At 39.0% G+C, this 27011-nt stretch overlaps 1 protein-coding gene across 2 annotated transcripts in view; it reads right to left on the bottom strand.

Annotated features, from left to right (window-relative positions):
- LOC121669290 (SAM domain-containing protein SAMSN-1-like) overlaps positions 1–27011 on the bottom strand; it is an 82610-nt gene that overhangs the window by 41870 nt on the left and 13729 nt on the right. The window contains exons 3-9 of one of the 2 annotated variants that reach the window (XM_042038030.1): positions 25123–25163; positions 22632–22669; positions 21107–21193; positions 17247–17314; positions 13734–13802; positions 10051–10174; positions 8528–8904 (exon numbers count right to left, since the gene is read on the bottom strand). In XM_042038030.1, coding sequence (XP_041893964.1) covers positions 8528–8904; positions 10051–10174; positions 13734–13802; positions 17247–17314; positions 21107–21193; positions 22632–22669; positions 25123–25163 — 804 coding nt within the window. The remainder of the gene's footprint in view (positions 1–8527; positions 8905–10050; positions 10175–13733; positions 13803–17246; positions 17315–21106; positions 21194–22631; positions 22670–25122; positions 25164–27011) is intronic. The other variant, XM_042038031.1, reaches the window with a different exon arrangement.

Below are 27011 nucleotides of genomic sequence, written 5' to 3'. Positions count from 1 at the left end.
AAAATTATTCAGCCAGATTTCTTCGAATGGATTGGAGTGTAAGCACCTCCAGCATGAATTATGTTATGTTCAAGTTTCCAATTTGCTTTCCTTGTGTATTAGGGAAGGTGAACTTCTTCAATCAATTAAATTTCTACAGAAAAATGGTTCATAAATTTCATCACCATAGGTGAATTCCTTTCAAAATAAAAGAGAATACGCAGATACAAATCACTGTCCAGTTCTTGCTGAAAAGCCCTGGTGTTTGTCTTTCATATACCTGTCCATATACCTGAAAGTATTTAAATAGCAGAATTATAGGTGTGTCCACTCTGTGTTCATTGCTTCATTTCCAGTCTTATTTTTCAGGCCCTATTCTTGTTCATTTCACCCACAAGTGTTTTTCCAAAGTTGGACGAACACACAGTTTTCACATTAAATTTTCAGTTTCTAAAAACAGATTTGGAATTATGCAAGACATGCCCTGCTTTTGGAGAATGTCACAACAGAAGTGCTTCTTTTAAAGGACTTTGAAATACATTCATTACAGTAATGCTCCTGCCCTGGAAACCTTAGTACCTTTCTGGCACTGGAAATCCTCACTCTTCCATTTGTGCCATTGCCGAGCACTGATATTGTGTGACTTTCCCTTCACTTCTGTGTGAGGGAGATGAAAACAGAACTAATTTATTCTGATTTATGAAAGGCTTATTTCACAAATAGGCTTTAGGGAGCACTTTAAAGCATACAAAAGTGACTTACCAAAGAGAATAACAAGTTAATCTACACTCACAAAAGAAGCAAGCAAACATAACCAGGTTCTGAGCCAGCTCAGGACTTCCAGAAAATCGATGTCCCCAAAAGAAGAGCCATTTGAATCAGCTAAAGGAGAAGACAAGGAGTATCAGGCATTAGGGTATGCACTGCTAGCCACCACTTAGGTATTCTTGGAACTTAAAATCAGTAAGGATCCTTGAGTCATCTTCAGTCGTGGTTTCGTAACCAAAGCCTCAAAATCCTTGTCTAATTAACCACATGGATAGCAATTTAATTTCAGCTTCATCAGGGACTCTGAGGAAATCTGAAGCTAAGCTTGCTCATTCTCCTGAATGAAGATGAGCACACACAAAGGGTGCACTGGGTTCATGCAAGCACAGTGAAGATTAAACATTTTGGCTACAAATGGGAAGCTTGTCACCAACTCAACAAGCACAAGGTCTAGAAAATGTTTGGTTCCAAAAGTGAATCTACGCAGAAGTAAAACTGAGTTTGTGTGAGGAGATAAATTGCACTTTAAAAGTTTTAAAAGTTGCCTGATGGCTTTATTGGTCAAAATGTCCCTGCCAGCATTAGCACAACACAGCACGAAAACACAGCCTCTATTAGCTGATTCATTCAGCAGGAGCACCGATCAAGCAGAGTAATGTGTAATTTTTTTTTTGTTTTTTGCTTTGTATGGTGTGTGGGAAGAAATTATAGCCTTCAATAAATATATTTAAATTAAAAAAACCAAAACAAAACAAAAACAAGAGTCTTTTATACTGGAGTGACAGCAGATCCACATAAGGATGATATTGCCACAGAGTAAGTACATAAAGCAGCAGACAGGCAATGCAATCTATTTCCTTCAGTATGCGAAAGTGCATCATTTTGGCAATTCTAAAGCAGGCTAACAGGAAGTCATCCTTTCACCAGGCAGTTTGTTACCAACAACTTCACTTAGCGTAATTATATTTTGACTCTTAATCATGTTTCATGAAGCAGGTAGCATGCCTCTTTGTCTATTGAGAATTCATATGCCATTTACGAAGAATAAGTCTAAGAAATGCACAGTTTTCCCCGCAATTTCAACAATCATATTCCCCTTCATACTACATTCATGACAATAATCCAAAATCTTTCATTTCTCTCTCTAGCTGTAGCTCTGCAGGGCCTAGCAGCTATGTCAGAAGCAAACCCATGAAATCTGCTGAGGTGAATTGCAAAGTTCTTCTGAAGTTGTCTGTAACGATATTAAAAATATTGTGGTATTCTGAAATATCTTTTAGTGCAAATAAATTCACTTCATGATCATTCTGCCTCATGTATACTAGCAAGTACTAGCAATCCAAATTCACAGAACAGCCCAGAAGTTTGTGGCAGAAAAAGTTGGGGAAGCTTTTTGGTAGAGTTAGGTATACATGCCTCTAAGATAAATGGAAAATATGATAACATTCCCTATATAGCTATGAAAATTCTAGTAAGGTATTAAAAATAAAAAATAGGACAAGAGTTACCATAGTGAAGAATAACAGCATCAGATTTTTCACATTTTCTAAAACCTGCTTTAAGACTGCATGGTCAAAGTCACCACAGATGAGGACACAAAATGTTTCACTATGCAGGGAAATAGCAAAAATCACTGTAGGAAGCAGAATGGTAGTGGCAGATATTTGCTATCAGCACAGTGCAATGGTGCAGCTTTAGAGAGGCTGGACACCCTCCCAGGCTCCTCTTTTCCCAGCACAATGCTTGAGACATGAAGCCTTGCACTTTAGGAGATGATTTTCTCTCACTTTTTGTATGTAAATGAAGCAAGCCCTATAATATTTACCAACTTGTTGCTCTAATTGTTTCTTGAATAAAGGTCCCTGTGACAGGAGACAAAGTAAAACTCTACGGACTCTGAAGCATTAAGAAAATGAGTGTTCTTAAGTTCACTAGCATTTGTGTCTTTTTGTCTGAGTCCATATTTTTCTTGGTATTTCCAGGAGAAGTAAACACTGAAAATTTAGTCGTGGCTCTTGGCTTTTCACTAGTTTAAAAAACAAAGCCATTCAAATGTCACCGGCACTTTACTACAACAGATTTGCATAAATATATCTTAATCCCTACCCACTCACAAATCTTAAAATTCAAAATAAGTTTTCACGAGGTTCTGGAACAGGGTTTGAAAAGGGAAAAAATGAGTGCCTTTTTAGCACTGTTCCTTTTTGTCTATCAGTTCTTGTATATCTGATGTCTGCAGTCTGGGGAGCAGGGGGATGTTTCTAGCTGTCTCTTTACCTTGCAAGAGAGGTGCTAAATACAGAGGGAGAAAGGCTGAGCTGGTGGACTGATGGGGAGAGAGCAAGGGTAACAGCTGAAATTAGCTAGAATATTATAAAAAGCAACAGGAAACCTGTCAGCAGCCTTGTAAATGAAGATATGGCAAGATGAAAGAGAAGCAGCTGGGGACAGTTTCATATCTTAGAAAACAAATCCTGTTTTCGTGTCATAGCCACAGCTTGTCACCTGAACGTGCATATCATGGTCTTGATTGTTCTTGTTTATTGCCTTTCAGGTGCCCTTTATCTCTTCCCTGGGCAAAAACTTTGGGCTTCAGCTTGGCTACAGCTGAGCAGGACTCTCTAACACCCGTAGAAAATAGATTTATACTTGGTGAGGATCTGGCTTCCTACCCTGTCACTGAAATAGGAACAAGAGCTATAGCTTTTAAAAGGACCACTTATTACTGACAGTGAAGCAGCCAGAGTGACCAGAGCAGTTGGAAATTGGTGTCTCAGAAAAGCAATTTGGGGATTTCCAGGCATTCTTTTTAGTGCTATATTTGTGCCAAATGAGGACTCAAAATGCAATTGAGAAAGCTCTTCTAAGGCACGTTGAGGTGTCTCAACAGAAAGACATTAGCTGAAGAAAGGAAAAACTGCAGAAAACAGTCAAATTGCTTAAGAAAATTGAGCAGTCAGATAGTCCATTAAAGCCCACAGCATTCTGGTGCGCAGCAGAAACTTCTGGCTGAAGTGGAGCAGAAATCTTCCCACAGCAATTCTCTGGGCAGTGCAAATACAACTTTTGGCTTTGGAGCACATTTTGCTAGACAAGAACACTCTGCCCTGTTTATTCATTACTGGCTGTCAGTATCCTTCCTCCCCACTCCACTAATCCAGGGAGCAGCAATCAGCCACTGGTATCACAGATACCCAATGCCTGCATAAACCTCCAGGCAATATGCAGCACGTTTTGGAGAACCAAAAGGATAGGAGCAGCAGGGAAGGTGCAGAGGGCAGGGTAAGAGCAACCACAGCAAGGAAGCTAGGCTGTCATGGGGCAACCCAGAACCAGAACCTATTATGTATAATGTGTCAGGAAAAGTTGGGGTAAGAAAATGTCCAAAAGCAGGGTTGACAATTAGAGTGTTTCTGCAATGAAAAAAATTAGTGTCAAGCTAGACAGGTCTCCTATGGGTCAAAGGGAGATGCTGAGAAATAACTTGTCTGACTAGGAAGCAAGCCAGACCAGGAGGAAAGGGAAAAGCCAGCATGTCACTGAAATGGAAGAGAACCATGGCCAGTAACAGCAGAGCAAATATAATCATGATAAGACCATAACACTTTCCTGAGAGGAAGATGGAGAAAATGAACACAGGCATTGGCATAAAGTCTTTTGCAGTTTTCCCCAACTTTTTGTTAATTCCACCACAATGTAATACATCCATTTCAGATAGAAACCAATCTTCTGAAGCCTTCTAATCTCCTCTTAACCTGAAAATGGGAGAGAAAATGTATCTTCCTCTGCAATATCTTTAGATTTTTTTCTTTCTTTCTCCTCGTCAAAATCCCAGGTCTTTTTCGTCTTGGGAAATGTCCCTTGTATTTCATTCTCGCTGAATGCCAAACACAGGTTACACCAGATAAATATTCTTATGGTATCAATGACTAAATCCTTCTTCTGTAAAACTTAACCATGATGTTAAGAGGTGTGAAGAAGAGAAACCCACTTCCAGTAACTCTCTGCTGATTTGTCTCCAATAGAGGATGTTGTCTCCTCTCTTTCCTGTAAAGGAAGCCTGCGTGATTCTACAAACACATCTTCCATATTTCACAGATATTGGGAGTGGATGGGTCAGCCAGTGATGTAGCATGTTAAAGTATTGAGGGAGAGGAGAAAGGGACTCATTTGCTTTTTTTCTCTTTGTCGTAGACTGTCCAGGATAGTCTGGGAACCCTTTTGTGAAGAGGGCCTCAGTTGTGACCTCACTGTGCTCCACTGTGCCTTTCAGGTCCATTCAAGCTTAGCAGGCTCCTGTCATTTACAGCCTTCTGACTGTAGATTTTTCCTGCCTTATGAGGTTGCAAAAGTCTCATGGGATTGCACAGATTGAGAATACTACTTTGTTAGGACAGTGAGGGTCTTAGCATACAAATGACAGATGGGCAGCTCTTAGTAAACACACAAAAAAAAGAGAAAACGTAGTCTGAGACAGACAGCTTAACTGTTTTCTGCAGGGCTAAGCCTGAGGAATAAAAAGAAGTATAAAAACCCAATAACCTTTCCTGTTGGGGTCAAGTGGTTGTTAAACTGGTGTCTGGACAATATTTTCTTCCATCCTCTGCCTGCTTTTCAGCTGATTCATAACATCACAAGCATCACCCCAGATATCCCCAATGTACTTCGTGGTAATAGAAAAATATGCAGCATAGTAGTTACTTTATCCAAGCATACAAGAATATTTTCTTTATTTTTTTTTCTCCTCAAGTATCCTGTGTTTTTTAAAATACATACTTCCACTTTCTAAGGAAGAACTGTTTATAAATTACATATCTCTGGAAAGAGTACCAGTAACAATAATTTCACATGGCAAGCTTGACACACCAAAAAAAACAGTGCTCTATGTTGCCCTTAGCAAAAGTTTGACCAACCACTAATTATATTTTTAAAAGCTGAATGATAAAAAAAAAAAATCTATATATATTAAGACCTGTGGCTAAGTTAACTGCACAAAGAATCTAATGGTGGCACCATGGCATGATGGGTGAAATGTGAGTGGTCTGAAATATCCCTGTGCCAGAGGCAGTCCAGCTAATGCAGGTGGTTATTGAGTGCTTAACTGGGGGAGACTGAAGGAAGAGTAGCTGGAGGAGCCTGTTGTAGCTGAAGATGGATATGGATTTTTGAGTCTGTTCTCACAGTCCTTTCCTAGATGACCTCTGCCAGCCTTTTTATTGGTTTTGGTCACAAAAAATGGCGATATGAAGCACCACAAGGGAGGCTGTGTAAAGTGCTGAGGCTGAAGAAAGGAAAAGGAAGAAAGGAGTCAAGGGAAGAAGATGGAGGAAGGGAATTAGGATTACTCATATTTTGTCTCTCTAAACAGCAATCTGTCATGAAGAGATCCATGTCTTTCCTTGTGATTACAGGAGAGCACTGTTTAATTTACTATCTGCCATCCAAGCTTTAATAAAGGCCGGGCTCGATCAGCTTTGCGTGCGTTACCGAGATGCGTCTGGATAATATTTGTCTAATCTAGATATTTGTCTGTCCCCCAATCCAGATTAGCAGCAGTTTTTTGATGGAAAACAGACTCTTGGATCTTTGTCTTGCATCTACCAGCTTAGCCTCAATTCAGGACATACCAACAAGCATTTTGGTAGCCCATCTCCAGCTATCTCCTCCATACCTTGCTGCAGCAGACACAGCAGAGGAGTTGCCAAGTCGAGAAAATGAAACCACACCTTCTTTCTCACAGGATAAGGAAGAGTAATATGGAATATATTGGTTTTACTCTAATAAGTAAAACACCAGAAAGATCATCTGCATCATCCCCTCTGTCTGATCCTCTCATAACAAAACCATCAGTGTCTGCTTTTTGATCCTTAAACAGCAAAACTGAAAATCCACTTTGAAAAAACTTTGTAATCTTCAATTGAGCCAGTTGGTAGAACGCAGATGCAAAGAATGAGATGTCTTGCCATTGGCTGTAATCTAAATCTAAAGACACTAATCCCACAGAGATACATTAAAGTCAGAGAGCCCATCAGGAAGGCAGATGGCAAAATAAACAATTCCAAAAAAAAAAAAGCACTAAACCCCTTGCTGGCACCTAACAGTAACATGGGTAGGACAAATCTCACCAGGGTGGGGAATGTTAATAGCTGTTTGTGACAAAGTGAAATAGAATGATTCGAGTTGACACTTATGCTCCCATAAATCTGCCCAACACCTCTGTTACTGTTTTGACCTGGGACTTCAGCCTTTGCTTGGGATGCTGAAAGCTGCTTGCATTAAGGAGTCTGGCATGTGATGGAGCCCAGCATCCCTGACACAATTCACTTGCTGCAGACTCCTATTTCCTGGCAGGCAGGGGGACTCACCTGAGAGACCACAGCCTTTGTTCACAGCTCCCAGCCCATTTCTGCCAACGCTCTGCCCTGCAGGTCTGTCTGCAGGTGCTCTCCCTGGGCATGTGCAGGGCTGAGGCTGTCCACGGTTTCATTGCTGCATCTCCCTCAGCTTTTTTGAGGGGTAGTTTCCTTTCTTTCTTTTTCTAATTATCCATCAATCAAAGTTTTAGACTCTGTTTTCTACATCAAATCCCAGGAAAATCTGCAGCTAGATAAATCCCGTGTTTCAGGTCCTGCCTGATATGTCAGCTACTGTGTCATTGAAAAGGAACTGAATTGCTGCCTCCAGGAATTCAGAACTATGGCTGCTACACAGACCCACATCTATTACCTTTCTAATGCTATATGGGCACACGTTGCAGAACACGCTGTTCTCAGCAGGACACTCTCTGATCTAAGGTTGTTCTTGCTCAGGCCTCCATTTGAACACTCAGCTGGCCGGTTTCAGCAGGTGTCTCACCACCTGTGGTTTAGGTGCACTTTCCTGGGAGCTGGTCTTACTTCACAGTGAGAGACAGCTCTGTCCCTGGAGCACTGTAGAGGGAACAGGCATAAAGGGAAAAGTGTCTACTTTTTACTGCTTCTCTGATGTATTTCACTCAACCAGTCACCCTCCATGTGCTCACCAGTATGTGGAGTGCCAGAAGACCTGCTGTGCCCAGTGAGGAGAGGGAGAAAAGCCTTGTTTCAGTGTCTATATTTTATATATCTCACCAAAATAAGTTTCTCTTGATTTTGTTCTTCTAGTTTTAAATATCCCTTTAAAAAACTGTCAGCAATTAAAATACTCCAGGGAGCTATCCAGGAAGATAATTTCAAACCAAGATTAAACTCTGCTTCTTTGTTTCTGTCCTTAAAATCTTCTTGCTGCCACAGGTAATGGCAAAAATAGACTCCACCAGCTAAGCTAATCAAGAAGGCAGAAACAGATACCTCTGCAACCTCTGACAATTGCCTAAATAACTCTAGTGTCCTTTACTAGTATTGCAGTGACCTCTAGAAGCCTACTCTAAGTCCATTGGCTTCATTGTCCCTTACTGATTTATCCCAGACTTCCAGAAAGTTTCCTAAGCCTGAAAGGATGAGTACAGTACCGATGAAAAAACCGAAAAAACATGAGTGTGCTGATGAGAAACAGAATAGCCTAGAGCCCTCCATCTCTAAGCTGCTGATGTCTGCATGGTTAAAAATGGACTACCTAGGGCTATACGAACCCCTGGTGTTAGCCTGAACAATGCATTCACATCCATTTACCTGAAATCTAAATTTGGTTTATAGCATTTCATAACCACACAGAAGACGACAGCATCTCTTTAATGCTGAATCAGAGCAAAAAGTTTCCAATTTTTATGCATATCAGCACAAAAGAAACCACTTCCACTTACCCAGGAGTACTGTAGATCCATATCAGTTAGGGAATATGTAAGATGTGGCTGATGAGAAGAGCAAGTACAGTTTTCCCATTCTTCTATTTTTGAAATTAAGAAGTCACAAGGGCAGAGCTGGTTGTCAGGAAACGGCTTCCAGTCACTCCACAAGTGAAATTCTGTTTCGGAATGAATTGAAATAGTTCCTAAGTTATTGAGTCTGGAAGTGTATGAGCGGCCCAGAGACGCAGAAATAAAATCCGTCCTGGTCTCAGTCTCTTCTTTTCTCCTTGTGTTTTCTTTCCATGTCTTCTTGTCCTGAGGTTTTGTCAGCTTCATGCAAGAAGTTAGCACTTCTTCATCCTCTTCAGAGAGATAAGCATCTTCTAAGGTATCTTTAAAAATGCAAATTCTTGTTATAGTATGTTGCAATTCATAGAGAAAGTAGCACGCTTTTTAAAAAAAATTCCTTACTTCACTCTATATAATGAAAAAGCCAAGGACTCTATTAAAAAAAGAAATTAAAAAACCAAAAAAGCTTCCACAAACAACCAACCCCCCAACAAACCCAAAAGCAAATAATTATGATAATTAGGGAGATGGAAAGGATTTTGTACTTGGTCAGGCATCTGAGCCAAAAGTGAGATTTATTCTCCGTTTGGTACACTCATCTTGTTCCCTCAAAAGTGTAGAAAATTTTATTAGTTCTGCCCATGAAAATTTGCTAACTGAATGTCATATTTCTGATAGTTGCAGAGAGTATGAGTTCAGCTGGAAAAGTTCTGTAAGTTTTTTGGACTATTGTCCCCCGCCCCTTGTATGTATGTTGTAGTCCCTATTCCCTCATGTATTTCAGCCCAAGCAGTGATTTGGCTAGAGCAGTAGTTCATCAGGTAGTTTAAACTCATTTTGCTAACACTGCTTCATAAATAATCATATAAACAAATGCATTGTACAACAAATGCACGCACTGTTAAAATAACATTGGCAAAACAAATTCAGAGGAAGAACTGCTGCACAGTCAGATCAGAGATCTATAGGAGACTCCAGAAAATCAGCTGAGGCCAGAATCAGTTCAGAATTCCTAGCTCTTATGGCCCTAGGCACTCAGGTATGATGACAGACGGACTCACTTGTCATACCTCAGACCTTCCTGCACTCGCAGATGTTACTGACTCATGGACTAGCGCTGGAAGTTATCTTCCCATTCGTGAATTTTGCCCTTCTGACCTGAAATGTGATACAAAACTAGGAAACCCAAAGTGTCCCCAGCACGGAGACCCTGCTGTTATACAATTCTATTTATCTAGAACCTCCACTTGCGAGATGCACTGTTACAAAACTCCAGCTAGTGTGACAGGAAACAGGTTTTCACACTATGAGGAAGTCAGTGCTGGAGTGGTATCACGGTAACATCTCAGTTGGGGGTTGATAGTCGTGGGTGGTGAATGACAGACCAGGACAGGATTGTTTACAGTTATGTTCAATCCAGTGTCATTTGCCAAATGTTGGAAAGAATGCTGATGTGATGCTGTACTTACTGAGAGGGACCAGAATGTGCTTGACATCTTCCAAGCTCTGTGTACTTGTTTTCTTTGTTCGGACCAATTTCTGCAATCGTTTTAATGTTCCTCTGGACTCGGCTTTATTGTCTGGTTCTGTACCCTGACCCAAAAAAAACCCAAACCAAAAATAAAAACAAGAAAGACATAAAATTATTCAAACCCTACAAATGAAAACTAAGGGTAACATGGTGTTTATCTTGAGAATGACAAAGTATTGGATTCAAAGAACTGATCATTGACACAATGCTTGAAAAGTTAGGCTCTTCCTTGCTTTGGACTAATAGGTAAAAAAGGGAAAAAGGCAACTCACAAGAGACATCAAGCTTAGGCCAGTATTCATATTGCTGTTTACATATTACTTTTCTTGAATACCTGAGTATTACTGAATACTTAATTCCAGAATTGTTCCAGAAAACATTTTAATATATGCATCCACTTACATTATCTAGAAGCATTTTAAGTGTGCACAGAAATCCCAGATGTGGAGAGTTACTGCATTTAAATGTGTATGGGAGCATGTTCTGAAGTACTGGTGTCTTTCTCCAAGACCTTATTTCATGTCCTGGATTAAATGACAATAATGTAAAGGCCAATTCAAATCTGCAATTGTACACACCAACAAAGTCCTACTGAGAAACTCTGGGTTTAGATACTACAGTCCCCTGGAGCAGGAACTTGGTGAACATGCAGCCATCTCACATACTTTACATACTTACATTAAACAAGCTGCCTGAAAATCACTCCAGAAACACTAAAGTTTCCTTCTAACCTGACTCTGAACTCCTCTTTGAGCTTCAGAGATAAATTTCATACTCTTGACAGCAAGTAAGTTCTATTCCATAGTCATATGCTCTGTTTCATATAGGGTATGTGCTTTTCATTGAAACGAAACAAAGAAAAGCAAAAGTAGAAATGAGGAAGACCAAAATACACCAGTGGCTGCTTTTTGGAACAATACTGTCTGGCTTCCCTGCATATTCAGATGTTTGATTTCAAACCTTGAAAGGGTTTGTACCAAATGATTTGCACAACCACTTCATCTTGCTCCAGCTATAAATTGGCATGTAGGTTTAATAGCTTACAGACTCTACTATATCCTCCTCATTTAAGAACAATGCACTAACACAATATTGGAAATTATCTTGAACCAAGCAGCACCTAGCGAAATAAACATATACCCACATGCCTAAAATTACACCCAAAAAAATCTGAAACTATTTTATTCTTTCCGGCACTGTTATGATAAAATACTCTTAGTTGCATAAAAACTTAGTAGTAGTAGTAGTAATAGTAATCTGTGTCTAGATACACCTTTCAGGGTTTCCTTCATGGGTGATATAAATCACATTGATGCTGATGGAGCCTGTGCTGACATCTTTCCTTAAGGATAGGACCTTAGGGGTCCTCCTTCTTTAATCACAGTAATGCAGAAGTTCCCATAGTGGATGGCATTTGGGTTTAGACTCCCTCCTTCTTGGCAGCATGTTACATTCCTCGAAATCTGCAGTGTCCTGGAAACTGGGAACCAACTGCAGGGACAGAGCAGGAAGCCAGAGAGTTGACACCTTTTCGTGTGTCCAGTGTCTCTTGTAAGTCGTGGCTCGATTCTTGTCTTAGTTTTGCAGTGAATTTCACAGCTCTCCCTGTAAGCTGCACTTCGCTCTCAAAGCGCCACAAACTGAACTCGTCACAGATGAAATTAAAACAAAAGACACTTTCCAGAATTTCAGCTGATGAGCTCCAGCTTCTGGTTGGTGTCCAACAGAGAGGATGTGAACACAGGTAGACCTCCCATAAAACACAGTGTGGACATCAGCTTAGCAGCACCAACTGTTCTGTTGTGCTTTTGCTGTCCTTCATCTGTGTGTAGATTTCTTTCCTCTTCCAAATTCAAGATAGCAGGAGTGCATTTTTACTTTAGCTAACGAGAGAAGCTGAGGTGCAATTTTTCAGTCTCTCATTGTGAGATGTCTTTGCAAAATAAATCACAGTGGTTTAAAATGCTAATATTGCTCTCATATTAGATCTCTTGTAGCAATAATAATTTGTTCACTTATAAGTAACGACACGAAAGCAACATGATGACTTTGATTTATGATCTGGGATTTCCATCATGGAGACATCAAGATAAATGGAAGATAATCTATTCAGATAATTTCATTAATGGCAAACTCTAATCCTCTTTTCCTTAAAAGCACTCATTTCATAGAGGCTATTGTTAGGGAAAAGTCATAAGTGCTTAAATAATAAATGCAGTAACCCCCTTTCATGGAGAAAAGAGCTCATGCAGTATCAGCTGGTGGTGAGACAGCTTTTAAATTTACAGTATTTTATTTTGGCTTACCTAAGCATTCAAATACAGAATTTTATCTGCCTAACCAAACATTCTTTGCTGTAGAAACCAGACAATCAGGTGAACTGTGCTTTTCCTCAATCTATAAGCAAAGCTATCTATAAGAAAAGTATTCCCACATGAACAAGAACCAAGAATATTATTGATTTCCCTACTTAATGGGTTTTAGTGATGAAAAATCATGTCACATCACAAATCAAAATGAATTGTGTAAAAAAATAAATCACAGGCTGCCCTTTAGTTGCAAATAATTTGCATGAAGTGTGCAGGAATACTTAAGCACAAAAATATACATTTGAAAAATGCACTTCTAAAATGCATTAGAGAAGAAAGACCTAAATTGTGTCTGATAAACTGTTTCCAGTTTATCCGAAGGTATTTTAAATACCTTAGAAATCTTCGCACAGTGAGATGTTATGAGGATTAACCTGGTGACAGAAATACAGCAATTTGGGAGCTAAGTGTAAAACACTGCTGGTCAGATTCCAGGAATCTCAGTCCTGTTGAGTACTCTCTTTCCTGGGTGTAACTGCATTAATTTCAATAAAACTACTTGCACAGCATGTCACTTCTCAGCATAAAGAATTTAGTCATGGCACAGTCTAATCTCTGTGATTTTTCTTCAACGGCTTTGCCTTTCCCAAACAAGTGCAATGATTTAATCATGACTACAAATGCACTTAAATTCAGAGTACAGTGTAATACTGAGAAGACAAAAATTAGTGTGCGTTTACTGTGTCCACAGTGCTAATTGTTATGGTATCATAAAAATATTTGGAAAGTTTCAGTAATAACCTGGCTGCACATAATGAATATTAAAATAGTATATGATGATAGACAACTTTTTGCTCTGTTTAAAAGAGTTCTGTAAAATGCACTGAATTTGGATAAATCTTTTGTTAAAAAATGTCAGTAAAGCCATGGTCAACCAGTGTCTATACAAACTTCTTTCATGTGCTCCTGCCCATATACATCTGACCTTTAAATATTCCCATGATGCTGGTCTGGTACTCTATCTAGTTTAAAATGAGTGCAGAGTCAGACTAAGCAGCCTAGGATTATAGGCATATTCTGTCCTGGGAACCACAGCAATAACACAATATTCTATAAATGATAAAGAAATACCATGATTAGTAGCAGAGCAATAAAAGGTATTCTACAGAAGACAAAGTTATATCATGATTAATAACATGGATATGGAAAAAGATCTTTCAGCTTTTGGAGAAGGAACATATAGCACAGGAAAAACCAGCCTGTTGTTCTCACTGCTGGTGAAAAAAAATGAACAATTCTCATGGCAACTCACCATTTCACTGTTACCAGGCACACCTGGATTGTGAACTCGTGGTGGAATCCATTGCTCATAGTTTATCACCTAGACAGTAAGAAAAGTAAAATAAAAAAACCAAATCAAAACAAAAACCTTACATGAGATAAATAATCACAATTAGTATCATGTAATTAAATATAGATGAGAGCTCAGCCATTTTTCAACCCGGTACTGTGTGGATATGAAAGTAAAAGACTGACATACACCAGCTGATACCCACTGAAATCGTTTTGGTATTGAGCTCTCTTGATTTCCTCAGTTTTCTGGGACTCAGTAACGTCTTGGAGACGTTACAGTCAAAAATGGTACCATGGCAGAGCTGTGCATTATAGTATGGGATCCTTGGATCTCATCCTAGATCTTGGCTTTCCTTGCTCAATAAGCAGGAAAGCCAGAGAAGACTTCCCTCAGCAGCAACCCCCAGCTGAGGAGCATCACTGATGCAGTTCTGAAAAGGCTCTTGCTTAGTTAACCTCATTTTTCCTGGGATGTTGAGCACCAGGGGTGTGAGTTTGAACTGGGTTAACAATGTGGAGAAAATGGGATGATCCTCAGAACTAAGACAAGACTATTCACACTCTCATCTCCTGCCCATAAGCCATTTGTTGGTCACAGCATCCTCAAGAGAGGAACACAATGGGAATACACCTTCCCTGGGGCACTGCTGCTAGTGGGCAAGCCTGAGAGTGCCTACAGCTTATCAGGAAAGTAATGAACACTGGCCTTTTTTCTTCATGAATATGAATGACACGTTGAAGGCTGAATGCAACCTAAGAATTTACGTGAGAAATGAGGCATGAAACATTTCTGAAAATGTATTAGCCCAAAGACTGCATTACTTGATATTTTATGTCCTTCCCAATATGCTACAAAGGCTTCAAGCCATCAAGAGAGCCCTGCTAGACATGAGTAAATAAGAATAAAGGTATGAAAAATAAATGCAGAAAGTAAAGGTACTTTTTATGGTAAGGTACAATTATTGCAGTGGTGCTCATGCTATATCCCTCAACCTGTACTTCTGTTTCAAGCCCCATTTTCCAGCACTTACAGAATGAATAGAATGAATGAATGTCAATTTAGGAAATGGAGAAGGATTAAAGCTTTTGTGAAGCACTCAGGGAAACTTATTTTCTTTCCCTTTTTTTTTTCCTTCAACAAGAGAAAAAAATCTAATCTGTGCTATTTACTCGTGCTTGTGAATTTGCCTTTTCCATGGCCCACAGAACCACATACTCCCACAGACCAGCTGAGGCAGGAATGCTGAGGATTGTCTAATGCAACCCCCTGCTCAGAACTGGTCACCAGAGCAAGTTGCATGGGTCTACCTCCTGACAGGAGTGTCTCCAAAGATGAACTTCTCTAGAAAGCTTCACCAGTGTCTGACCTCCCCTTATGCTAGAAAAGTGCTTTCTTTATGTTAAGTGAAATGTCCTGTGTCTCAGTTTGTGCCCATTGCTCCATCACATTCCTGCGAGTAGCCGCCTGTAATTCTCTGGACTTTCTGGGATTGCTCAGTGGTGTGACCTATCCCACCCAGTTCTGTGATCCTGAGGCTGCAGTTGTGCAGCTGCATGCAGAGTTCAAATTCCTCCTGTCTGTTCCCCATGCTGTGTGCATCAAAAGGTCACTTATTTGTGCTGATTTTGCAGAAAAAGCTTTCCCCACAATGCTGTTCTCTCAGCATTTCCTTGTTTGTGTGCATAATATAGTGCAGCAAATGAATACGGCTTTAATCAGACTATTTTGGAAGCTTAAAGGAGAATTATATCAATGGTACCTTGATGATAATGAAGGCAAGAGGTAACAATCACTAAAATTCAAAATAACGTCATTAAACTTGAAATTTTTAAAAAAGCAAGTGCAATAGGTCTTAAATTGATACCAAAGTTTGGAGGGATCTAAGGCCCTGTAGTTCATCATTCATGAACCCCAAAAAAGCATCTTCAAATGCTTTGAGAAATCAAAAATAGAACTTTGCTTCTAAAATGAGGCAAGTGGTTCATGGGGAAAAGTTTTAAGGGATTTTATGGGAACTCATACTTAAAGCAAACATAGGCCTTATTCCCTTTTTCCCTCCAGAGTCTGTCATGTCTGAGGAATGACCTCCAGGATCTTTACCAGGAGCCAGTCCAAAAGCTGCCGTGGTAGGATATGGGCAAAGCCAGAGATCCCTCACACTAAGGGAAGAACTATTGTAGGAAATCAAAGAATAAACTTTCTCCACAATACTTAGAAAATGGGAGGAAGAAATCAGAGAAAGAGAATGAGAGATGTAAAAGAAAAAGAGCTCTTTTCTCCTTTCCTTTCTCCTCAGCTACTCTTTTGGCAGCTGGGAGAAGAGATAATCATGGGAGCAAACTAACAGCGTAGGGACAGATAAAACCCCGAGGGAAAGCAGGAGAAACCTGGGACACACTGACTTTCAAGGCACTGGTTTCCAATGCAGTTGTCTGTCCCCCGATATGCAGATAATTTGACTCTTTTTTTGACCCAGATCTTGACATTGTCCTATGCTGGAGCTGAGCACTGCCTAAACATTGGGTCTTCACAGTCCTCTGTCTTATCTCAGATGCCTTCAGGGTGATGAATGTACATTTTTTTCTTGTTTTTAACCTAAACATCCAAAAGGGCTCCTGACATTGTATAGAAACAACAGAGGAAACTCAGCTCGGAGCCTTTTCTAAAGTTTAATGCTCGCCTTGAATTTAAAACTTTTCTGCAACGGAAAATGTAATAGGTTTTTCAGCTTCTAAATAATTTTATAGTATTAATTCCTCATTTAGAACACACACATATATACAGGTGTGTTACACATTTTTAGTCCCAAACTGGGCAAACTGTTATGTCCTGTTATGTGACATTAGCAGAGCTAAGCTGGTTTGCCACAGACAGGAACTGAAGTAGCACATTATCAGAGCAAACATTGGACTGGAAGTGAAATAAAACCCAAACACCAGTCATTCAAATTCCAGAGCTGCAAGTCTTTCTCCTCACCTCTGTTGTTCACCAGCTGATGGGTTGTTACCTACTTTTATGTTGTTGTTATGATTATACAAACCCAAGGGTCAGAATTCATTAATTGCCCGTGCCAGTGGGATGACTAATACAGATTTAGGAAGAGGAGATATGGTATATGTTTACAGAAATTCAGAAAGCATTAGAAGACATATGCCAATATGGATCATGCAAGACAGATCTAAACACTTAGTACAGATCTCGCCAGACACAGTTCTAGCACATCAATTTAGCAGAAATGTATTCATTCAGGGAAGGAAAAGGTTTTCTAGACAATGAAATCCATATGGCCTGCATAAGAAAAATCATGAACAACTTTGGAAGTCAGCTGAGTCTTCTTTTAAAATCAGTTTCTACAATACAGAGGCATACTGAAGTATGAAGTTTAGGCTAGGTAAATGATGAATGGAAACAAGGAATGAAATTTTATTTGAATGAAATTTGAGATTCTGAATAAAAGAGTAGTTGTTTCACCTGACATGCTGTTTCCTCTATCTTCTTTCCTTGCAGCAAATGTATTCCATCAGCAATAATATTATCTTCTGTGAATTATGACCAAAAAAGAGAAAACATGCTTTAAAATGTCCTGCTTTATGTTTTCATGAGGAATATAATTTGAATTGCACTTGATGTTTTGAGCTGACATTTTGACTCTCTGAAGTTAATCTTTTATCATTTAAGCATACATTTTATCTTAAACTGCTTTGAAGTGAGACTGCAGAACAAATTGGCAAACTGACTCACAGAAAGAAAACTCATTCATGCTCATTTCTGCTTCTGTACTTACTCCCGTTTACTAACCCAGAACCCCACTGAGATTTTCCTCTTGCCCTGCTAATTTACAGCAGCAAAGTCTAGAATATTCATATAAAACTTAAGGGCAAAAACGATCTTTTCAACTGAGATCTGTTTACCTTAGATTAGATTAGAAATTGCTTTCAAAGGATGGACATCCTCCGATCTCTTGCAATGAAGGAATGTTTGGATGGGAAGAGTATTAACCTTCGCTACAACAATGAGCAATAATAGGTCATACAAGTCTGAAAAAATTATTTTAAGCAAGCCTACTTTGAAAGATCTACTTTTACTCCCAATCTTAAGGCAAAGCACCCACCACTGTACAACTGTAGGACAGCCCTAGTGATTAGATTCCATCAGAACAGATATTAGGATCACTCAGATACTTTGCAGGGAGAAAAAAAAACATGAAGAAAAATATCTGCTAATCACACCACATTTTTGAAAGTCACTAGAAAACAGCAGGATTATGTTGCTTTGGTTTGGTTTTTTTTTCTCATTAATCCTAATTTGGCATCCGTACTGCTTCTGTGGAATACCTTACAGCATCAGTAGTTCTCCTGTTTGCAAAAGAACACCTTATTTAACATAGAGATCCACAAAAACTAACTGTAGGCAGGCGAGACTGATTTCATTGTATTCTCTACAATTAACAGAAAAAGAGAGAGTAATTCAGTGAATAATTCTGAGTGATTTATATTCTTTGGATATCACATGGAAAAGTGTCTGAATGTGACCATTAAAATTTCTATTTAAAGAAGCACATAAGATCCTGTTCCAGATTTTGTCTTAAGCACCTACAAATCTCCCTGAAGTTACTGAGGGCTTGGTGTCTGACAATCTGGTTGTTTATTTCATTATATAGCTAGCTGGACTTCCAGGAACGCCATAACTCATGTTAAGCAGTGCTCATGCAACACCAGATTAATATAACTGGGTTCTTTCTGGTCCTCAGGATAACTTGTTTTCATCTCCTGCAGGCATCTCTGTACACTGCAGCCCCATGCTCTGTGAGTGTACTCTGGAAGTTAAATCTTGCAGTGTTCAGCCTTTTGCCCAAAGTCCTCCTGCAGTCTAATCCAAAATACTATTACTGAGTAGATGTGTGCAAATGAACCACAGAAAACTGTGGGGCAACATATATGTCCTTAACCTGAAAGACTACCCACAGTGACACTGCTTTGGACGGAATATTGTTCAAACACAAATTAGAACAGCAAATTATTAAAGCAAACCTTAGTGGTTCCCCTCAACCACTGTGTCTTTTGATAGCCATAGTAACCTGCACCCACAGTGCTCTTACATTTGGCTTAGATCAGCTCTCCAGCCCACTGAATTATGGAATAAGGTATTTGTGTAAAAAAACAACCAAACAACAACAACAACAAAAAAACATGCAAAAGATATAGATGAACTACAAAGAGAGCTGCAGTGTTCTTGTCTTCCTAGTCTGGCCATGGGTACCAGCCACCCTCCTGTGGAACGAATTAGGAGCAGTGGAGAACTACATCCACTGGCTCTGAGAGGTGTCAGTTCTTTCCTGTTTGTCTCCATAATGTTTCATGGAAGCCCAATGACTGTGACTGCCACAGTCAGCTTTTCAACAATGATGCTTTTAGGCTGGCAGATCTCATGCTGATGATTTGCGTTTGGCCTTGTGAGCAAAGGCAGGTGCTCCCACTATTGTGTCTGTGGGATAGATACATTTTCACTGCATTTTCAGCCTAGAAAACTTGGGTTTGTAGATGTAATAGTACACATGCTGTCATCAAGGGCTTCATCCAAAGGCTGCCAGTGTCTGTGGATGTCTCTACATTGATTTCAGTGGGATTTGAGACGGGTCTGTGGATACAGCTCTGAAGTAAGCAGAGAAGTCTATGCCGACCACCACACGTGGCTTTTTAAATCTAACAGAAATTCATATTATGCAACAGACTTGCAGACCTTGAAGGATTATCTCTGCTAAGAGAAAAGTTTGATCAATAGTGACGAATTATCTTGATCAATAGTGATACACTGTAAATCTCCTTGCAAAGGTTTTCACCACTGTGTGAAGGGGACTTCCCTTGAAATAATTTTACTGCAGTAGGGGAAAGGGAGATTTTTATTTAGCTGCCAGCTTTGCTTTCTGTTCCCTCTGGGCCCCTGCCCTTCAATTACAACACTTGTCAGCTTTTAAAATGTGCACTGCTTCTTTTGCATGCTTTGGATATTTAAAAGGGTAGAAAATGCCTGGAGTAGAAAAGACTTTGGAGGAAGGTCAAAAAGTTCTGCTTTCTCATTCAGCCTCTCCCCACTTCCAATCTGGTAACCTCTGGAGTATCATTTGAAGAACCATTCCAAAATGGTTTTGGTTAGAAGCAAGACTTGTGCAGAGAGAACTGCCTAATATTTCTTTCACCTGTCATTAGAACCAGTTCCTTGCAAGCCACTGAGACCTACTGAAGGTCCCTTTTCCCCTCACTAGTTCAGCAAAAGATCAGAATTCCTCTAAATCTTCCTGTCCTGTCTTATTTCTGGTTCTGGTTCAAGAAATCGAATTTGCCCATAGATGGGCAAATGCAATAGGTATTGAAATTTCCAGATTTCCAAACATTTAAGAGTTTAACTTCAAGTGGTGAACTGAAGAAAATCCAGAAGGAAAGTTGGTACCCTGTCCTTTGCTTTCTTTGACATATCCAGGTAATTGTGGAATCTTCTATCAGTGGATGATCTCTAGGCTATTTGTGCAGGAGATATTTCCAGTTTTTTGGTTTAAGTTGAGAACAAAACATACATCCACTTTAATCTCACATATCTTTGTTTTTGCTTCTGCTGAGCCTTGTCTGGTTTGGTCTGATTATGCAAGAGTAAGAGATCTACCTTAACTTTGAAAAGTACAAATATAAATGCCATTCCTGGAAGCAACATCAAGCAGATTATCAAAGCATTTTGATTTTTGAACTCCAGTTTGTGTTTAAATAGGCGAGATGACTGCTCACTTGTTAACACTCGATGTTATTTTAACGAATTTATATTGGTACTCTCTTAAACAGTGTCATTAGCAACTTCCCATATATTAGCTGTAAGGTTGTTTTAATAAAGTTGGTAAGAACAGGTTTAGAAAGAGAATCAAAGTACTTGCACCTAAAATTTTGCCAACTCTCCTTTGCACCTGCCACAAAAGGTTTTCTTCTGAGAAAAGTTGCGCCCTTTCCCTGATGGATATCTGGAGCAGTGTAAAATATCCAGGAAACATGGATTACTACAGCTGGCAAGCCCTGTACAACACAGCTATGGCAATTCACTGTAGGGAAAGTCTCCTTTGGCCCATGGACTACAGAGTGAATTGGTCACAGAGTGTGTTCTTAGCTTCCCAGTTTTGAGATAAGCCTTATTTTAACTACTTTTTCCCCCCTTGAGGACAAAATAAATCTCTAAAACACCTGACAAATTATTTAGCTGGGTTATTGGTGAAAAATGAGAAATTTTCCTAGGTGCCCTTTTAAATACTTTGTGGAAAATGCAAAATCAGCTGAAATATGTTTAGCAATTACCTTCAAGCTGACAGTGCCTTCTGATGTACGAATCATTCTCCGGCTTCTTGGAACCCTGCCAAAGTGTGCCATTCACATTTTTCCTGTCTAAAGCAAAAGCACAGAGAGCAGTCACCTGAATTCATAGCAAACCTGTGAAATAACAGGAAATTCCATAAAAATAGCATCAGAATGCAAATCAAACAAGCTTGCAGAACCCTGGAGCATCTGCTCAGATATGGAAATGAACTGATGATTTTGCAATATAGGAATTTGGATGGATGCATGGATAATATTTATTATGGTCAGACTTCAGGTTGTATCATCTTTTGCTGTGGTCTAATACATCATTTAGCACTGTTAACACATGATCAGAATGATTGTTATCTTAACCCTGGATTTAAGACCTATGATCCCACAGAACATCTGTGCCTTTGTTTTGCTTTCAGGAATTGTGTAATTATTATTATTTAAGTCTACCATTAATGAGCTAGGGTTTGCAAGGAATAGCATCAAAGATGCCCACAGTGATGCCCCATGGACTCCAAGGCTTGGACTGTCTCAGCCTGGATGGCAGAACTAGGCTGGCTTTGAGAAGGAGATGGTCATTCTCCTGCTCCCTCAGTGCTCATGCTTCACAACGTGTAGATTACTATTAGGGGTTTGTGCTTTCTGGGTTTGCTTGGTTTGGTTTTGTTGAGTTTTATTTAATGTTGGGTTTCAGTTTGACTATTATGCCAGAAAATTTTCTTTGTGAAATCTCTTGTTGATCCTGTCAGGTGCTGGGGATTCATTACAGCCTGTTTGCTGTAGACCAAATGATGCCATCCTGCGTGAAAGTCTTCCCAGTGCAGGGCTGCAGAGTGAAGCCTTAACACAGGAGAGCTTTCATCTGCCTGAGACACATTGTGAAATAGAGCCACATCATTACAGGCACACACAATAACCTTTTTACTCAGCAAGGACTAGATACAACAACTCAACAAAAACTCCAAAGAATAAATGAAAGTATGATAACAGGAAGCTCTCACTGAAAAAAAAAAAAAATTACTTTTAAGAACCTGATAATTATTTCCTATAGAGGATTTACAGAATAGAACCCATTGAAACACAAGTGTAGATGATAATACACAGTGTTTAACAAAACCCCTGAATTTCCTTCTTGGTGAACTTGTTTGTGAAAACTCTCACAAAGTAGTTTAAAATGGGAAAGGGCAGGCACCTGAATTTTCTTAGATCAGAGACATTTCAGGGTTTTATTGAAATGATTAAAAGAAACACTGGACATGCTGAGTATTTCTAGTGCTGTGCCATAAAAGGTTCTTTATCTCAAAGTGGTTTCTGTGTTTAACAAGTTTGTTTTCAATATCTACCTACAAATGTGTGTGGAAAGCAGGGAAGAGGGGAGAATATATTGATAGCTTAATTCTATTTTTCCCTTTCCTTTGTATTTGCTCCAACAGCTGTAAAACAAATCAGACCCTTAATTAAAGTTGGCTCTCTGAGATTAGCAAGTAAACAGTAAATTATTTAAGCAGCTACTAACCAAATGCTTCATTTTCAGACATGGACTTCTGGATGGATCTAAAAGAATTAAAAGAATTTACCATTAGCTGAAAGTCAGAATGAAAAAATTAAAGCGTGTTTAATCAAATATGGGTATTTTCAAACTAATTCTTCAAAGCAGGGCAGAGGGATTTAGCTGTGCTATTCCCACTGGCTTTAATTGGAGTTACTTCTCTCACTCACCCAATCATCTACTCCCACATGCCACACAAAGCTCTGAAAGCATCTGAGGTTTCATTCTGCAGGAATATGTGACTCAAGTGTCTATTTGAAATTAAGAATTCATGCTGGAATCAGGGGAACCCATCAGGGAGAAAAGAAGAGATACTTTCCTTTAGATATGATCTGAAGTGTCCCACAATTTTTAGAATTATTGCCTGAACTTTGGTGACATGATAATGGATTGAAACAAAGAGCTACATATGAACATACCATTCCTAGGACCTTGAGTGACATTTTATTGCCCCAGTAAACCTTGAGTTTTTTGCACATTTACATCAAGGATTAGTCCTATTTCATGCTTCCACCTGTGGTCAGTAGTTTATAGAGGAAAGCTTGAAGAATAGACTAACTTATCAGAGGGAAAAAAAAAATCTTTGGATAAAGCTTAATTTGTTTCACTTTATCCATTAAAAGCCCAATGGAGAGTAGCTTATGAGCAGTGGATGAAGCCAAAAGGCAATAGTAGATGAAAGCAGGGAATCTGTGACAATGATCAGGAGCAGGGAAAGAGCACAAAACCTTGGATCCCTCTCCCATCCTCACTCATGTAGGTGCTGAAGGGTTTCCTGAACTAGAGGGTGCAGCTGAACAGTTGTGGGCTTTTTAAGGAACTGGTCTGGACCCACTAGTTCATTTAAAAATCATTGGATTTTTTGATTCCAGAATTCCACAATTTAATTCTCATTGTCTAAACAAGGAATACTTCTGTTATTTCTGCTACTTTATATAATTTGGTGCTTCCTTGTTGCCCCATTGAAGGGAACAGAGAATGATCAATTCTTCACTCACTTCCTGCATATCTACAAGGAATGTCAATGGGAAAACTTCTGCATTATCCCTGGGAGTGTTGTGCCAGGATAGTGATGCCTGGACACAATGAAATAGTTTTCATTACAAAATCTTTTCAGGTTGACTCAAACTATTTTCTTCCAGCTTGCTCTTTTTTTTTTTTTTTTTTTTTTTTTTTTTTGTTATTGATCAGTCAAATGATCTCAACAACCCTTCTAAATTCCTAAATTCTGATAATTTGTTTAGAATAGGATTAGGTTGCAAACAGAATAGTATTATTTACTTTGCAAAATTTGACATTTTAGCGACAGACTGCTCTTTTTATTCCTGGGGCAGACCTAGTTCTGATCTAAGCAGGACACTTCTAGGCCTCCAGGTGATTTCATCATATTTGATAGAGCTTGGTAAGGTCTACACAGTAGTTTGACTTCCTTTAAAGTGTAAAAGAATGATGAGAAATCCATGAGTAAGAGAGTTATGTCCATATCTTAATTAGTGAAATTTTGGGAGGAGTTTCACAGAGCCCTGGTTGGTGACATACAGTTGAGATCTCACAGATGAGTGCACACATCTCTGTGTTTGCAGCTGATAAGTTACTAGTGTTTTTATCAGATGACCAGAAATAGATTAAAACTCTTGTTTAAAACAAAAGAGCTCTTCATTTTCCTAGAAATCTTTACCCATTTTGAGATTTTTTAGCAACAGACACAGATAACATTGATGTTCTGAATTTAGTGGGGCCCCACCTACAAATGAAGAAAACAAAAACTGACAAAAACTCCAGGGATTTTCATGTCTGTCACAGCAGACAGATAAGATCTGTCTGTATCATTCCATTAGGCAGGATTTCAGATTTCATCTGAAGGGGACCATTTCAGTAATGCAATAGCCTTCAACCTGAAGCAAAAAAAGAATTTTCAAAATGAATTCCTCTGCCTGCTAATAAATATTGATCATTAGCCCAAACCATAGCATTGTGTCCATGAATGGATTCAAAACATGCTGCTGTCACAAAAATGATTCATAAAATAGTGGCTGACCTGCTTTATCCAAATCATTTTGCAAACTATTTTTTTTACTTGGATTAAAAACACAAACAAAATAAAAAAATGTCTTCAGGAGATTATCAGGTCAATGGTGCAAACATGCTAAAATAGGTTACCACTTCAATCTCTCAGAAAAGCAGACATATGGTTAAATCAAGCTCAGATTAAGTGCATTTGATTTTAGCTGTCCTGGTTCAGATATTTTGGAAGAAGGCTTTGTGGATATGAAAAAGGCATGGCAAAAGAGCTTCAGTAAAGCATTACAAGCTTGTTACGTGCTCTTCAACTGCAACATTAATACATGTACTCTATGAGAATGAAAGCAACATTGGCAAACATTCATAAAACAACAAGGATGAAAGGTACACACAAATATAGTGACACTGTGTAGACCTTGAACTGGTCTCAACTTACTTTCTTTTTTTGGTCAGTGTGTTCTCAAAGTCAGGAAACTCCTTTTAAAAAGATAGAGAAAAAGGTCTATGTAAATCAAAAATGTTTAATCCAGATATATTACTTTTGTCACTGAGAAGAAAATGAATTATATAATTTTGATGTGTGATTTTTAATATCCACTAACATTTCAGCCACATGAAGCTGTGGAGGACACAGTGCAGCAGAGAATATATGTAGTTATGTGTCCTGATTTCAGGAGGCTTCAGTTATGCACGGCTCCCAGGAAGCTGACAACCATAACACCCCTGAAAAACCAGAGAACCATGATCATACCCCAAGAATGAATATCGTATTTCTTACATAATGTGATTCCTTTAGAACTTCATGGGGATTAAAATACCCACACGTTGCAAAGGGATGTGGTTTCCTGACAGACACAGGACACAGACTCTGTAAACCCAAACGTGCAGGGGAACGTGGAAGAGGAAAAGGAAACTGGAAATAAAATTGAAAGCTCTGAGGGGGAGCAAATCAGAATCAAACACTGGCCTGGAGGCAAGATCACACAGCCCCCAAGGCCCAGACAATAAATATTTATACCCTGACAAGGTGTGGGAAGGAGGTGAAGTTACGTAGCTGCTGAAAGAGAGAACAAAAAGGTGTCTTGCTGGGCAAATAATGCCAAAACATGTCAATGCATGTTTGCTGTGCAGTTAACCATGCACTTCAAGGTTGATTTTAACTGTAGGAAAACCTGAGATGTCACGCTAGGACAGAAGAGATCTCTGTCCCTATGTTATTGTGATATCTCCTGAGACAGGATATCAAAGCACTGTATCAGTTTTGCATTTATTTCTTCAGGCCTGGAAAGCAGGAACTCAAATAAAAGTGTCCATGATGATACCACTTCAATCTGTTGTGTAACAAGAGGCACTAAAAAAAATAATATAACCATTCATTATTTTATAAATCTTAAAACTTAGTGTACCTGGGCCTATTTCACATAATATTATGTTTAATTTATTTCCTTCTTGTAACTCTAACTACATCTGCATGATTCTGGCCATAGTAAGTTTAAAATGTCATCCAGGTTGCATGATAAAAACCCAAAACCTGTACTACATAAAACCATGTAAGTGCATAATTGAGCATTTTATACTTCTCCCCTCTTCTCAGTAAAACCCATCATAGATTTTTTTAAGCTTTTTCAGGGAGTGCATTAAGAAAAGGCTGTTTTCCTGCACTGAGTTATTTTAGCTGAGCGTAGGAGGTCCTTTTAGCATGTATATTTGTGAATGTTAATAATTGTATGCAGTTTCCACATCTTTTTCTTGCCTGTGTCAATTTGTTCACAGATGCAGATCAAAAGAGCATACAGAATTTGTACCTCTCTTTGAAATAATGTATGCAATGTAAGATAAATTTCCTGCTGAAAAATTGTCAGCATTTTAGTCTTGGGACAAGTCTTTTTGACAACTCAAATGACTTGATGAGGTGCACAAACACAGAGAAGTTAAAAAATGTTTAATAAGTGATTTTAAGGCTTATTTTAAAGGGTAGTTTCAAAATTTCATTGAAAAATATCAAATATTCGATTTCGAAGAGGTTTGTTAAAGGAAGCATTGTGCATGGAAGTCAGAGACCAAAGGATATTGTAACTTAAAATCTCTTAAAATGATCTAGAGAAAAAATTGGAGACAGCCCCCATTGTAGCCATACACCTAGAAAGACTCTATTCACATCTTCACATGCCAAACACCTGGTGGGGACCATGAAACAGGATTTAATCTTTTGCTCCACAACTTGAAACCTGAAATTCCTAAAGTCCAGCAAAGTTGCATTGATGACAGTACATCATTTACTGAAGTGATGACTGATGTGAGTTCACAGGATATCATGGGATGCAG

Source organism: Corvus kubaryi, unplaced genomic scaffold (assembly GCF_017639235.1).
Source record: "Corvus kubaryi isolate FWS band 111438036 unplaced genomic scaffold, C.kubaryi_AGA036_p1.0 37391, whole genome shotgun sequence".
Taxonomy (NCBI): domain Eukaryota; kingdom Metazoa; phylum Chordata; class Aves; order Passeriformes; family Corvidae; genus Corvus; species Corvus kubaryi.
Note: the sequence above shows the minus strand (reverse complement) of the source record. Positions and strands in the feature narration are given on the sequence as shown.